The 12,533-nt window shown below is 44.0% G+C and overlaps 1 protein-coding gene across 2 annotated transcripts in view; it reads left to right on the forward strand.

Annotated features, from left to right (window-relative positions):
• The first annotated feature begins 1,437 nt into the window (after positions 1-1,437).
• The window catches only part of LOC118091322 (solute carrier organic anion transporter family member 1B3-like), a 35,967-nt gene continuing 24,871 nt past the window's right edge, over positions 1,438-12,533 (forward strand). Inside the window, exons 1-6 of one of the 2 annotated variants that reach the window (XM_060279164.1) lie at positions 1,438-1,587; positions 3,860-4,031; positions 7,304-7,445; positions 8,508-8,640; positions 10,025-10,131; positions 12,019-12,165. In XM_060279164.1, the coding sequence (XP_060135147.1) occupies positions 3,897-4,031; positions 7,304-7,445; positions 8,508-8,640; positions 10,025-10,131; positions 12,019-12,165 (664 nt within the window). In that variant the 5' untranslated portion in view covers positions 1,438-1,587; positions 3,860-3,896. The other variant, XM_060279165.1, reaches the window with a different exon arrangement.

The raw sequence follows: 12,533 nt of genomic DNA on the forward strand, positions 1-12,533 counted from the left end.
TTGGGGCAAAATATTTAATATGGGAGATTTTTCAAAGCACTACATACCAGGGGTGGGTGCGGCCAGGGGCAAAAGTTGGGGGAGCAACAGATACAGATTTTACCTCTGTACAGTAGGGTAGTTCTATAGTGAGACACCACTCTGTCATCCAGCAATAAAACAATGAACAGGGTGGTGGTACAATGACTACTGCAATCTGTACAAGATAATGTCACCAAAGCAACTATCTGTAAACAAACAGTAAACGCCCATAAAAATGGCAAAAGTCGTTTCTTTCCCAAATAGGCGTTATCTTAAACAATAGCAAACACAGTAAATAAAGAGCTCACTTCTAATATATCAGTGGTTCAGTGCTCATTTCTTCTCTTTCCAAAATAGATCTTATCTTGAACAGTTGCAAACACAGTAATAAATAGTCTACTTGCGATATACCAGTGGTTCAGTGCTCGGACGTCTTTCCGGTAATCAGACGTTTCGTTGCTAAAGAGCTTAGTCATCGAGCTTTGCAGTAAATAAAATACAACCTAGGAGGTTTAACTAACTGAAGGACATTGTTCTCTTTCTATGCTCCTCCTGATGGAAACATGCAGATGGGGACAAATACATTTACATACTGTCTTCTCTTGTGTATTATTTGGGAAAGAAACTACTTTTGCCATTTTTATGAACGTTTATTGTTTGTTTACAGATAGTTGCCTTGGTGGTATTATCTTGTGTCGATTGCTATATTCAGCAAAGCAAGAGGCATTTTCAGAGTGAAAGGACACATTCCAGCCAGACAAAAACTCTGAAGGTTGGTGCAGGTCTGGTGAGGGGGTGTGGCCTGAGGAAAGGGGTGTGGCTGAGGAAGAGGAGGAGGAGCCTGAGGGGAGTCCAGAAATAGATTCCTGGTGGGCATTCCTCTATCCTCACCTTCATCACTCCTGCTTAAAATACCATTCCTCTTTATCTCCTGTCTCTAGAAACATCAGCACTCACATCCCCAGATAAAGCAAAGGAAATCCAAGCACGAAACTCAATAAAACACTCTAAACACAACCGATTACCTGCCAGGACTGTAAACTTTAAAAAGCTATGAACTGCTGCAAAAACACAGGAGTTTCCATTTTCCAAAGTCAGTCAGGGACTACTCTGGAGTAGGTGGTTTAAACACTTGTTTAGGCAAACGGGACATTATGCTCTCATCTTTATTTATTTTTTTCAGTGATTAGATGGATACATCTTTTTATGGATTTGGATGCAAGGAAGAATTTAGCCATAGGAAACAATGAGTGTTTCTGTCTACAAACACACCACGGGGCGCTTTCAAAGCAAGGTTGCAAATATGCCAGGATCACATTCAGAACATTTTCTGCCTAAGTCATTTCTTTTGATACCAGAGAGAAATGCATGAATTTCCAAGAGTGAGAGCAGAAGGCTTGGGATTACACAAGTGGACCCTAAACACAAATTGGTTTTTGTTTGCTTAGGAAGTCGGGAAAGTTAATGATTTCCCATATGGACCTCAGAACCACCTTGTTTTAGGGGGAAATGCTGTATTGTATTGAATGATGCCATAGCTGCTGCTGACAAGGATCCATAACGCAGGTAGGCTAAGCTTTGCTTCCTATTAGGCATGATGAAGTACACTGGTTCTCTCTGGGAAAATGGCAAAGCCATGTGGGCTTTTAAAAATACTTAAGTGACCTATGTTGCTGAAGAAAGAAAGACTCTGTTCTTTTGTTCCTCTGGTTCAAGAGAGCAACAGAGGATAATAGGCTGATTCATGCATGCATGTTCAACACTTGATGTGTCATCATGTGGTGGCTTCTCATTGGATGCCTTTCTGCATACCATGTGTGAACAACCTCCATGAAAAATTAGTGTGGGTTGCCAACTTAAAGAACAGGTGCCCAAGTTTCCTTCCCACCCACTTCCATTTTCCCCCCTTCTGTGTCGTGTCTTCTAAATAGGAAGCCTTTTCCTGACTGAAATGTTGTTATTCTCACCCTAACCTCCAAGAGCTGAGAAACTTCACAGGTGCCAACACTTACCTTGGGTTTGATTCCCTTGGGATGAAGGCCACCGAACACCGTAGTGTCTTTTTGAAATCTGGCTTTATTTGCAAATGTTGACATTGTGCATTAGACTGTCTTTTATTGATCATTTTAATATTTAACTTTTTTCCCCGTAAACTGTTTCGAGGTTTAATTACAGTGGTGCCTCGCTTAACGAATGCCCTGCTTAACGAAATTTCCGCTTAACGAAAGGATTTTTCTAGCGGAGGTTGCCTCGCTAGATGAATTCGTTTTATGAAAAATTGTCTAGCGAATCGCGGTTTCCCATAGGAATGCATTGAAATTCAATTAATGCGTTCCTATGAGCAAAAAAAAATTTCAAAAAAATTCAATGCATTCCTATGGGATTCGCTAGACGAATTTTTCATTATAAGAAAAGACCCATGGAACGAATTAAATTCATCTAGCGAGGTACCACTGTACAAGCAAGCGTTACAAAAAATCTCTAAAATAAAAATAAATGTGAAGATCTGAATTTAAGATTGGGGGAAAAATGAGAAACTGAAATTGACACAATGCACTCATTCCTCCTTGGGATTAGGCAAATAGTCCCACTCTATTCTGCATTGCTCAGAACACACCTGTAGTACTGTGTCCAGTTCTAGGCCCCACAGTTTAAGAAGGATATTGACAAGCTGGGATGTGTCAGAGGAGGGCAACCAAGATGATCATGGGTCTGGAAACCAAGCCTTATGAGGAATGGTTGAGGGAGCTGGGTATGTTTTGCTTGGAGAAGAGGAGACTGAGAAGGGGATAGGGTAGCCATCCTCAGATATCTGAAGGGCTGACACATGGAAGAGGGAACAGGCCTGTTTTCTCCTGCTCTGGAGGGTAAGAACCAAACCAATAGCTTCAAGTTACAATAAAGAAGATTCTGACTAAACATCAGGAATAATTTTCTGACAGCAAGAGCTGTTAGGCAGTGGAATGGTCTCCCTTGGGAGGTGGTGGACTCTCCTTCCTTAGAGATTTTTAAGCAGAGGTTGGAAGGCCATCTGCCATGTATGATCTAGCTGAGATTCCTAATTGCAGGATGATGCTTGGAATACCTTCCAGTGCCACAGCCATATGATTCTATGAGCATCATCTCAGTCATGATGCTGAGATAATAACTCCAGGATCAGATCTTAAAACCAGCACTAGGGAACCATCACAGTTTAGATCTATTGTGCTTATGTCTTACTTGTGGGCTTTGGATTTGCATCTACACTAGTTGGCTAGACAAGTACTAGATGATGCTCTTTTGGTGTTCTCACAGCCACAGGAAGAAGCTACTATGATTGTACATGATGGGGGGTGGGTTTCTTTCCATCAACTTTATTTTAGGAAATTAAAGCCAAACATTCATAGATTATGAAATATTGGCTACCAAAAGTCAAGGGCAGGAAGTCCTTTTTCTAAGGGTCAGCTAAGGATTCAACAGAAACAACTCCCTTGCACAGTGGTCTAACATTGCCTAATGGTAGGGCTGGCCCTGAAAGCAAAGTTTGCCAAGCTTGCAGTGGTGCTAGGGTCCCACAGTCCAACTGCCAAGATGCTTGGTTCAAGACTTCCTCCCTCACTGCTCTACAACATCCAGTAATTAGTTGCTCACAACACAAGTCAACACGTCGTCGTCCCCCCCCCCCCCAGTTTTCACATTATTCAGCATTAGTACGAAGAAAAGCTCTTGGGATGAGACAATTACAAATAATTCCTGACTGAATGGTTTCGAAGATTCCCCACTTCATTCCATGTGAAATGAAAAGTACAAGGATAATGTGGCGTGTCTTGTGTTAATGCATTGAGAGTTCTCTTCGCAGGAAACGGGGAAATCATTGAAGATAAGAAATCACAATCATGAAGGTTGCTGAGTCAGGAAATGTGAATGGAGCCGCTGTGGAAACAAAAGCAGCAGACTTTTCCACTAAGGTGGATGAAGGTACCAAGGAACTCAAAGCCAGGACAAAAACCTCATGCTGCAAAGGGCTGAAGGTCCAGTGAATTCTAATTTCTTTTCTTTTTTTAAGTCTAATGTTTTCTGCTTTGCAACAGTCTTATATATATATATATATATATATATATATATATATATATATAGAGAGAGAGAGAGAGAGAGAGAGAGAGAGAGAGAGAGAGAGAGAGAGAGAGAGAGAGAGAGAGAGACTCTTCCATTTGGAAGTGTATGGTTTTCATTTGATATCCACCACTGATAGGGTTGGGTTTCTGCCTTTTTCAGTTTCATAGACCTGGGGAGTTACTAAGCTCCAATGAGGAGTCAGTGACTCTCCAGGTGTTTTCATTTGGGGGGGGGGAGAAGCTGGTACCTGCGTAGCCACTCCTCTACTCACTTTATGCCTTCTCTTGTTCTTCTGAAAACATGAAAGGGGGTAGTGTTAATTTCAGGGCATAGGCATCAAAGGAAGCCAACAGGGTGCCCTCCACATGGTGTTGGACTCAAACTCCCATCTGCCCCAGCCAGTTTGGCCAATGAGTGATGAGGGTTGTTGTCTTGTAACATGTTCCCCCATCTCTGTTCTAACTCCAAATAACCCGGGTTGCACATCTTGTTGCTTTATGCGTGAGATGCAGAATCACCGCATGGGAATCATTAACGCAAAGGATCGTTAGATGTCAAGGCTAGGTCTGTGCACCCTGCCAAGGCAGTTCCCAGACCATCAGCACACTACAGCCTTGAGCAACTGCCAACCACTCATGATGCAGGCTCTATCCGCCACGCCATAAATATTTTTTTCATGAGGTTCCCTGTGGTCTAAAGAGTGCCGTTTTCATTTCCCTCAGTGACCCAAAGCATCATCACAACAACCTCACCCTAATGTGGGTCCCTCCAAGCATTCAGGACCACAGCTCCCATCATCCATGATTATTGGCCATGCCAGCTGGGGCTGGTGAGAGCTAGAGTCACAAACATTTGGAGAGCACCACATTGGGGGGGGGGAAGGCTGGCTTATAACGATAATCAACAAATAACCGATCAATATAAGGATGAGGACAATGAATCTGCAGATGACATCAAACTGGGAGGGGTAGCCAACACTGCAGAAGACAGAACCAGAATTCAAGATGACCTTAACTGATTGGAGAACTGGGGCCAAACTAACAAAACGGATTTCAACAGGGACATATTTAAGGTTCTGCACTTAGACAGGAAGGATCAGTTACGCAAATATAAGATGGGGAATACCTGGCTTGCCAGCAGTACATGTGAAAAGGATCTAGGGGGTCTTAGTAGCTTAGCCTGAGGCAACAGTGTGATGAAGCGCGCCGGGGGGGGGGGGAGCTAATACTATTCTAGGCTACACTAACAGAAGTATAGTGTCCAGATCAAGGGAAGTGATAGTATCACTCTGTTCTGCCATGGTCAGACCACACCTGGAATACTGTGTCCAGTTCTGAGTGCCACCATTTAAGAAGGATACTGACAAGTGCAGAGGAAGGCAACCATGATGATCAAGTGTTTGGAAACCAAGCCTTATGAGGAACAATTGAAGCAGTTGGGTATGTTTAGCCTGGGAAAAAGGATACAGAGAGGAGATATGATAGCTATCCTCAAATATGTTAATATTGCATGGAAGATGGAGCGATCTTGTTTTTCCCTGCTCTGGAGGGTAGAACCCATGCCAATGGCTTTAAGGTACAAGAAAGGAGATTCTGACTAAATAAGTAAGAGCTGTTCAACAGAAGAACAGACTCTTATGAGAGGTGGTGGACCCTCCTTCCTTGGAGGTTTTTAAGCAGAGGTTGGATGGTCATCTGTTGTGGATGCTTTAATTGAGATTCCTTGGGGTCCCTTCCAACTCTATGATTCTGTGATTCCAGGAACAATAGCCAACTGTTGGAAAAATATTGTTGAGCCTCACTTTTGGTGTGAAATATTTGAGAGGAAGGACTACCCACTAAACTTCCTAAATGGCTCTTCTGAGAGTGCAGCCATTTCACAATACTGTTTCTTGGGCATGGCTTGATAGCTGCTGAAGAAGCATTTGCAGATGACTTCAGTCACACACAGCCTATCAGATCCTGGGAAAATACAGTTGAGGGACTACTTCATATTTCTGCTGCTGGAGCAGAGCCCCTGCTACCTGGTTCCTTTATTGCTTTCCGGGAGGAGGAGAAACAAATCTAGGGGCCATTGTGGTGGCTTAAGACCTGTCCCACACCTGTTTAAGACCTGATATTGAGGGACTACTCTGGAATCTAAGGATCTCAACATATTACAATTCTCATGGAACATCTGAAACACAGCTCGTCTCCTGATATCTTTTTGTCCCAATAAACTGAAAAATAAACCTGCCTGAGAAAAAAAGTCTATGACCTTTGACTGCAAACTATCTTCAAAACCCAATCCACACTGTTTACTCACCTGTAACTATGTTATTCAAGCACTTGTAACTTTTAACCAGTGCACCAGGACTTTGTTTGTTTTGGGACCAGATGAAATACCAAGAGGGCTGTGTTGACAAAGCTGGAGAATATTTGGATAAACATTGAACCCAAGACTACCTGCCTGAATTGGCAACAGAGAGAAATCAGCTCAAAACATATATTGGCTTCTGTTTTGCATAAGTGTCTGTGCTTCTCTGGGAGAGGGAATTACTAGCTTGCAAAATACATCGGAAGTGTCTTGTGACAGCCAATCAAATAAGGATGTTGTAGCATTCTTGCATAGTTAAAATGCACCATCAGTGATTGCATATACTGTAAACCAGTGTTTCCCAACCTTGTGCCTCCAGCTGTTTTGGGACTACAATTCCCATCATTCCTGACCACTGGTCTTGCTAGCTAGGGATGATGGGAGTTGTAGTCCCAAAACATCTGGAGGCACAAGGTTGGGAAACACTGCTGTAAACAGTTTCTGACTTCCATCTCTTTGTCACATTGTGGCATTACCAAGAAACAGAACTCAGGGCAGGGCTATGCTAATGAGCAGGGGGGGGAAATGAGTGGTTTGCATATTTTGTGTGTGTTAACAGCAAGGCTGTTGGAGAGGATAGACATAATCCATTGAAATGAATGACCTCAAGTTTACCACATGCATTAATTTCAATGGGTCTACTCTGAGTAGGACTGACGTTGGCTATAAGCCATTGACTGCATCAAACTTTTTCTTCTGAAGGATAAAGGGTTACTTCTGGAAGGACTTTGATCTCTCAGAGAATAGGGAAGGGTGGCTTCCATTATCCTGGAGAAAGCTCGTTGATGATGTGACATTCTCCAATCCCACCCCCTTTCCCATCTTTTATTAGGCCTTCCTTGCTGCCCTGGCATTCACCTACTTCAGTAAAGTGTTTTCTGGGGCTATGATGAAAAGTTCCTTCACCCAAATGGAAAGGAGGTTCGGCATCTCTTCCTCTACGGCTGGCTTCATGGATGGAGGTTTTGAACTGGGTAAGTAGTCAAAGAGAAGCCATGGAGTGGGAAGCAGGAGGGGAGGAAGCCCTTGGAGAATTGAGCTGAGAATAATGTGGATCACCACCTTCCATTCCTTGCTCTTCCCCACAACACTATATGCACCTTCTGGGTGAGAAGGGTTCCTTCTTGGTGGATGTTGATTGAAAGGATCATGAGAGATAGGGACATAAGGAGAGTCCTCCCGGTTCACAACAAAGGCCCATTGTCATGATTGGATGGACACAAAGGAATGGTGGGAGGTACCAGCTGGGAAACCCCCAAAGGATGAAGGCTCAGAGCCTGGGGACTGATGGTGGGGCAATGATGAGTGGTCACAGGGAGAAGAGGGAGAAGTCCCAGAAGAAGAGGTATTGGAAGCTGAAGAGATATCAGTGTTGAGTGAGCGGGAAGAGTCTGTGGCAGAGAGAAATCCAGACTCAGAGGCAGAAGAAGGAAAAGAGGGAGGCCAAGAGGCAGAGATGAGTCCAGTTGGTGAAGAAGTCAGGGTGTCACCCCCTCCTGCTGGGACAAGCTCCCCTCCCCCTGGTCTCCCAGGACCAGAAGAGGCATGCAGAGGGAGGAGCACAGACAGGCATGCCGGCAGAGTCTCAGATTGCTTGGGAACGGCCTGAGGGAGGAGGACATTTAGGCAGCTGTAGGAAGGTGGGGACCTTCAGCCTCTGCAACTGTTTCATGGGGCAAGACCCACCAAGAAGAGTTGCTGTGGTCATTAGGACCCTTTATAACAGTTGTAGGGAACCCATGTCCCTCCTCATGTTCCTGGACTACAACTCCCAGCAGCCCCAGGCAGCATGGCCAGAGATAATGGGAGTTGCTGTCCAAGAACATCTGGAAGTGCACCCACGCCGTAGATGTAGCATCCACAATGGTAGCAAGTCATTGACCAACTGTGTAAGGAAACCAATTTTATCATAACTTTACTATCCCTGTTTCCTTGCAGTGCCCCCCCCCCCAGAAAACACCAGCAGATTATGAGAACAAGTACTAAGTGATTTAGCAACAAATAAAGACTCTATCATTATTTACGTTGTTTTCCAGGGAATCTATTGGTGATTGCGTTCGTGAGTTACTTTGGGGCAAAATTCCATCGGCCAAGGGTGATTGCTGTTGGATGTTTTATCATGTCCCTTGGGAGTTTTTTAACAGCAATGCCTCACTTTTTCATGGGATAGTAAGTACAAGCATGTTTACATTTAGTTTGTTAGATTGGCCACACCTCTGTCTCTGAAGGGTATTATTTGAGATGCAGAATGAAACATATATAAAGATGAACAGTAGAGGTGAACATATCTGTCCCTTTCTGGTTACAGGTAGGTAGCCGTGTTGGTCTGCCGTAGTCGAAACAAAATTAAAAAATTCCTTCCAGTAGCACCTTAGAGACCAACCAAGTTTGTCATTGGTATGAGCTTTTGTGTGCATGCACACGTCTTCAGATTCATATCTGAATTTGTGTGCATGCACACGAAAGCTCATACCAATGACAAACTTAGTTGGTCTCTGAGGTGCTACTGGAAGGATTTTTTTTTATTTTGTCCCTTTCTGGTTCATAACAATTTCAAATATGTATTGGGACATGTTTTATCCCAGTATAAACATTTCAAAACGTGTTGGTTTGTTTTCAATGCTAGTTCGACTCAGGACAGACACATTGAAATGAATGGCCATGCCTAACTTAGGTCCATTAATTCTATCGGGTTTACCCTGAGAAGAACTTTGTTAGGTGCAAACCCTTTAATATTAAAATATGCATTTTTGTACTTTTTCCAAAAAAAGAAAAAGAAAAAAAGTTTGCGGCTATATTGCAAAATTCAGTGAAGTGTGAAATAAGGATAATTACATGCAGAGATACAGGGCATTCACCACCTTCCGATTTAACAGACATAAAAGCGTCAAGGCAGCTTACAACAATCAAAACACAAAATACAATAAAAATAATATTGCTGCAATCCAAGAACTGCAATCCTAATCCCATTTGGTTTCCTTCCCATGTTGTCTGTGTCTGCTTAGAAATCAAACCCCCTTATGCCCAGAGTGGGGGTGTTTTCGGTGTTTCTCCAAGATGGCCAGTGTCATCTAGAGCTACAAAACTTCTTTTCAGCCACTTTGTCTAAGCAACTCTTGACGATGCATTAAATAGTTCTGAAATTTAGGACGAAATCCCCATTCTTTACTTCTCCTTATCTACATTGTCTATAATTGCAAATGGTCACCATGCTATTCCCACTCTCCAGTGCCAAGGCACCTCTCTGCATCTTTCTTCATCCACCTAGGGGCTTATCCAAACTTGCTTTTGTGCCACATTTCTAGGCACAGGTTCCTGTTTTAACACCCCCCATCTAAGCGCCTGGGGTGGGGGGTGTTTCCTCCATGAAAACCCGCTCAACAATCTGTGGAAAACCCGAATTGCCATTTGTTCTGATTCAGCATTAAAGAGTGTGTTTTCTTGGAGAAAGCGGGTAGCTCATTTTGTCACAGAACCTTAAAGTGTGGACCTGTGCCTAGAAAGGGGCAAAAGATAACTGTGGGGTGAACCTCTGGTTTACCTTTCTTTTCAGTTATGAATACGAGACATTATCACGAGGATCTGAGAACTCGACATCCAACCTCTCTCCTTGCTTACTGAACCAAACAGTCCCAGAATCACCTGGGATGTCTGTGTCGGGTAAGGTTGTGGTTTCTTCACGGAAGCTTGTAAGTAGCCCATCTGAAGTGCGGGGGGGGGGGGAGAGAGATATGCTGGCCCTGATCCCAATATCCATGCATTGAGCATGAAGGTTGGGCAGGGGAGCATCTAATAGTGCTCAGTTGAATGCATTTGGAAGCCTTCCAACCTTTCCATTCAATGTGGGGAGATCAGGGGTTGAGCAGGCAGGGGCAAAGATTTGGAGAGCAGAGCCGGTGCCTCTACTCAGTATTTGCCCACTCTTGTTCTTTTGAAGGGTAGTGTGAAGTGCTGGACTGTACAACAGGTAGCCCACATGTTGCCCTCTGGATCTTGTTGGACTCCAACACCCATCAGCCCTAGCAATCATGGCCAAAGGTTCATGGGAGTCGTAGTCCAGCAATATCCGGAGGGTCACTCAGATTCCATTTTTGCTATCTAGTTATGGCGAGCTCTGAGCATTGATCCTTATGCTAGCAAAATGGAACCAATGGATGGCCTTGGGGAGCTCTAGACCCTTCTCTACGATTCTCTATCCTGTCACTTATTCCATGTTATAATTTACCCCACACCAAGTCCATATCATTGGCTACCGCTAGTGGACGTGGGCATGGAACCGCAGGTGATGACACGTGAAAGGGGGTGGGTCGGGGCATTTCTTTTGGAATTTGCAAACACCAGGTTCCTCATCCCTCACCCATAATGGGTGCACATGTATGTATTGCTGTGCTCAGTGACTGGGGAGGGCTTACAGCTACTGGTGGTGCAAAATATGGTGGCTCACTGGGGCAGGACATTTCCACAATGTTATGCTGCTGCTGAAAGCACTGGCCTCCAATTAACTGAGTTCAATCTGCTGGTTTTACACCTACAGCTTGGGACCAGGGTGCCTGATATCAGGGGTTCTCGCGACTACTCTAGAGTAACGACGCTCCGCATGCTTGTCTTTAAACAGTTTTTATTAGTGCAGTCTATTTACAGTGAGACAGGTGTGTAAAACATATCTGCTCATTCTGATGCAGAATCCGGCACTGCCCCCCACGTGATCTTCTCCAACATAGGAGTCTCGGGACAGTGAATCTCCTCCCTGTCTTTCTCCTGCGTAATTCTGGAACCGGAGGAAAGGGTCTACGCTCCATGCTTTCCTTCCCCCCCCTTCTCCCCCTCTTTCCTCCCTCCTGTGTAGTCAGGGCTCTCCCATGCTTCTGGAGCCCTGGCCCTCTCTCTCCACTTCCTGACTAGCCTCCTCAGAGCCCTCGCTTCCATCACTGCTTGGGGAGGAGCTACTTCCGATGCAAGGGGGAGGTTCTCTGTACTTTCTTCCCCTTACACCTGAAATATCATGTCTATCCTTATATGCCCTGTCAATCGCTGTGTTCTGGAGCTGAGGGCATCCTTCAGATACCTGCAGATACCAGAAGGTCCACTCCACACAACTTCAGTGCTGTGGCACCTTTCCTTTGCAATTCCCTCCTGTCAGAATTAGACGGACATTATCTCTCTTGTCTTTTTGGTGCCTACTGAAAACCTTCCTTCTGCAACAAACCTTTTAAGCAGAGATCTTTCCCAGTCTGCATTGTTTTTTAGATGTTTTCATCGTTCATTCATGTATATGTCTGCCAGTCAATGGGGAGGCAAAAGGTAGATTATCATTATCATTATTAATGTCAACTCTATTGTGGAGCTCATTTTGTCAGGCAAAATGAGCTTCTGATCCCCAGACCACAGTGTGGAGAAGAGGTTAGTCCCTGGGAGCATAGGAATTGAACATCCCACCACCAGAACATCCTTGGTGAACATCTCCTGTTTGGGATTGCTTGGGAGGGTATGTGTTTCTGTGCAAAAGGCATGACTACGTTCTCCTGCTATAATTGCTGTTATTTGCAGGCTGTGCAAAAGAAGTTGTATCTTATGCGTGGATTTGTGTCTTGATGGGGAATCTACTACGTGGAATAGGTGAAACACCAATAACTCCACTGGGCATATCATACCTGGATGATTTCTCGAGAGAAGAAGACGCTCCTTTTTATATTGGTAACATCTCATAGGGAAATCTCATCTCTAGTACTAAGTAGTGCCTGACAAAAACAAAGGCAGATTTTCAAGCTGCAGCACTCAGATTTTGCACCTGCTCCTGAGTTGGATAGCCTGTCAAAAAGCCTCTTTATAGTAAAATCTGGCTTCGGTCATCAGCAGAGTTCGAAGCATTTTGCATTCATGTTGTCTAAATTTGAATTTTCTGTCATCACACTTTGACTCATTCACAATTTGATTTGTTTAAAAAATCTGCTTTGACTTGAGAAGTGTGCAATTTCTTCAAAAAATTCTCAAGCTTTGGAACCAATTGAGGTAAAAAGTCATAAAAAACCAGTATTGCAATGCTTTATTACTCAGGAAAACGT

The sequence above is a fragment of the Zootoca vivipara genome, chromosome 10 (genome assembly GCF_963506605.1).
Source record: "Zootoca vivipara chromosome 10, rZooViv1.1, whole genome shotgun sequence".
Lineage (NCBI taxonomy): Eukaryota > Metazoa > Chordata > Lepidosauria > Squamata > Lacertidae > Zootoca > Zootoca vivipara.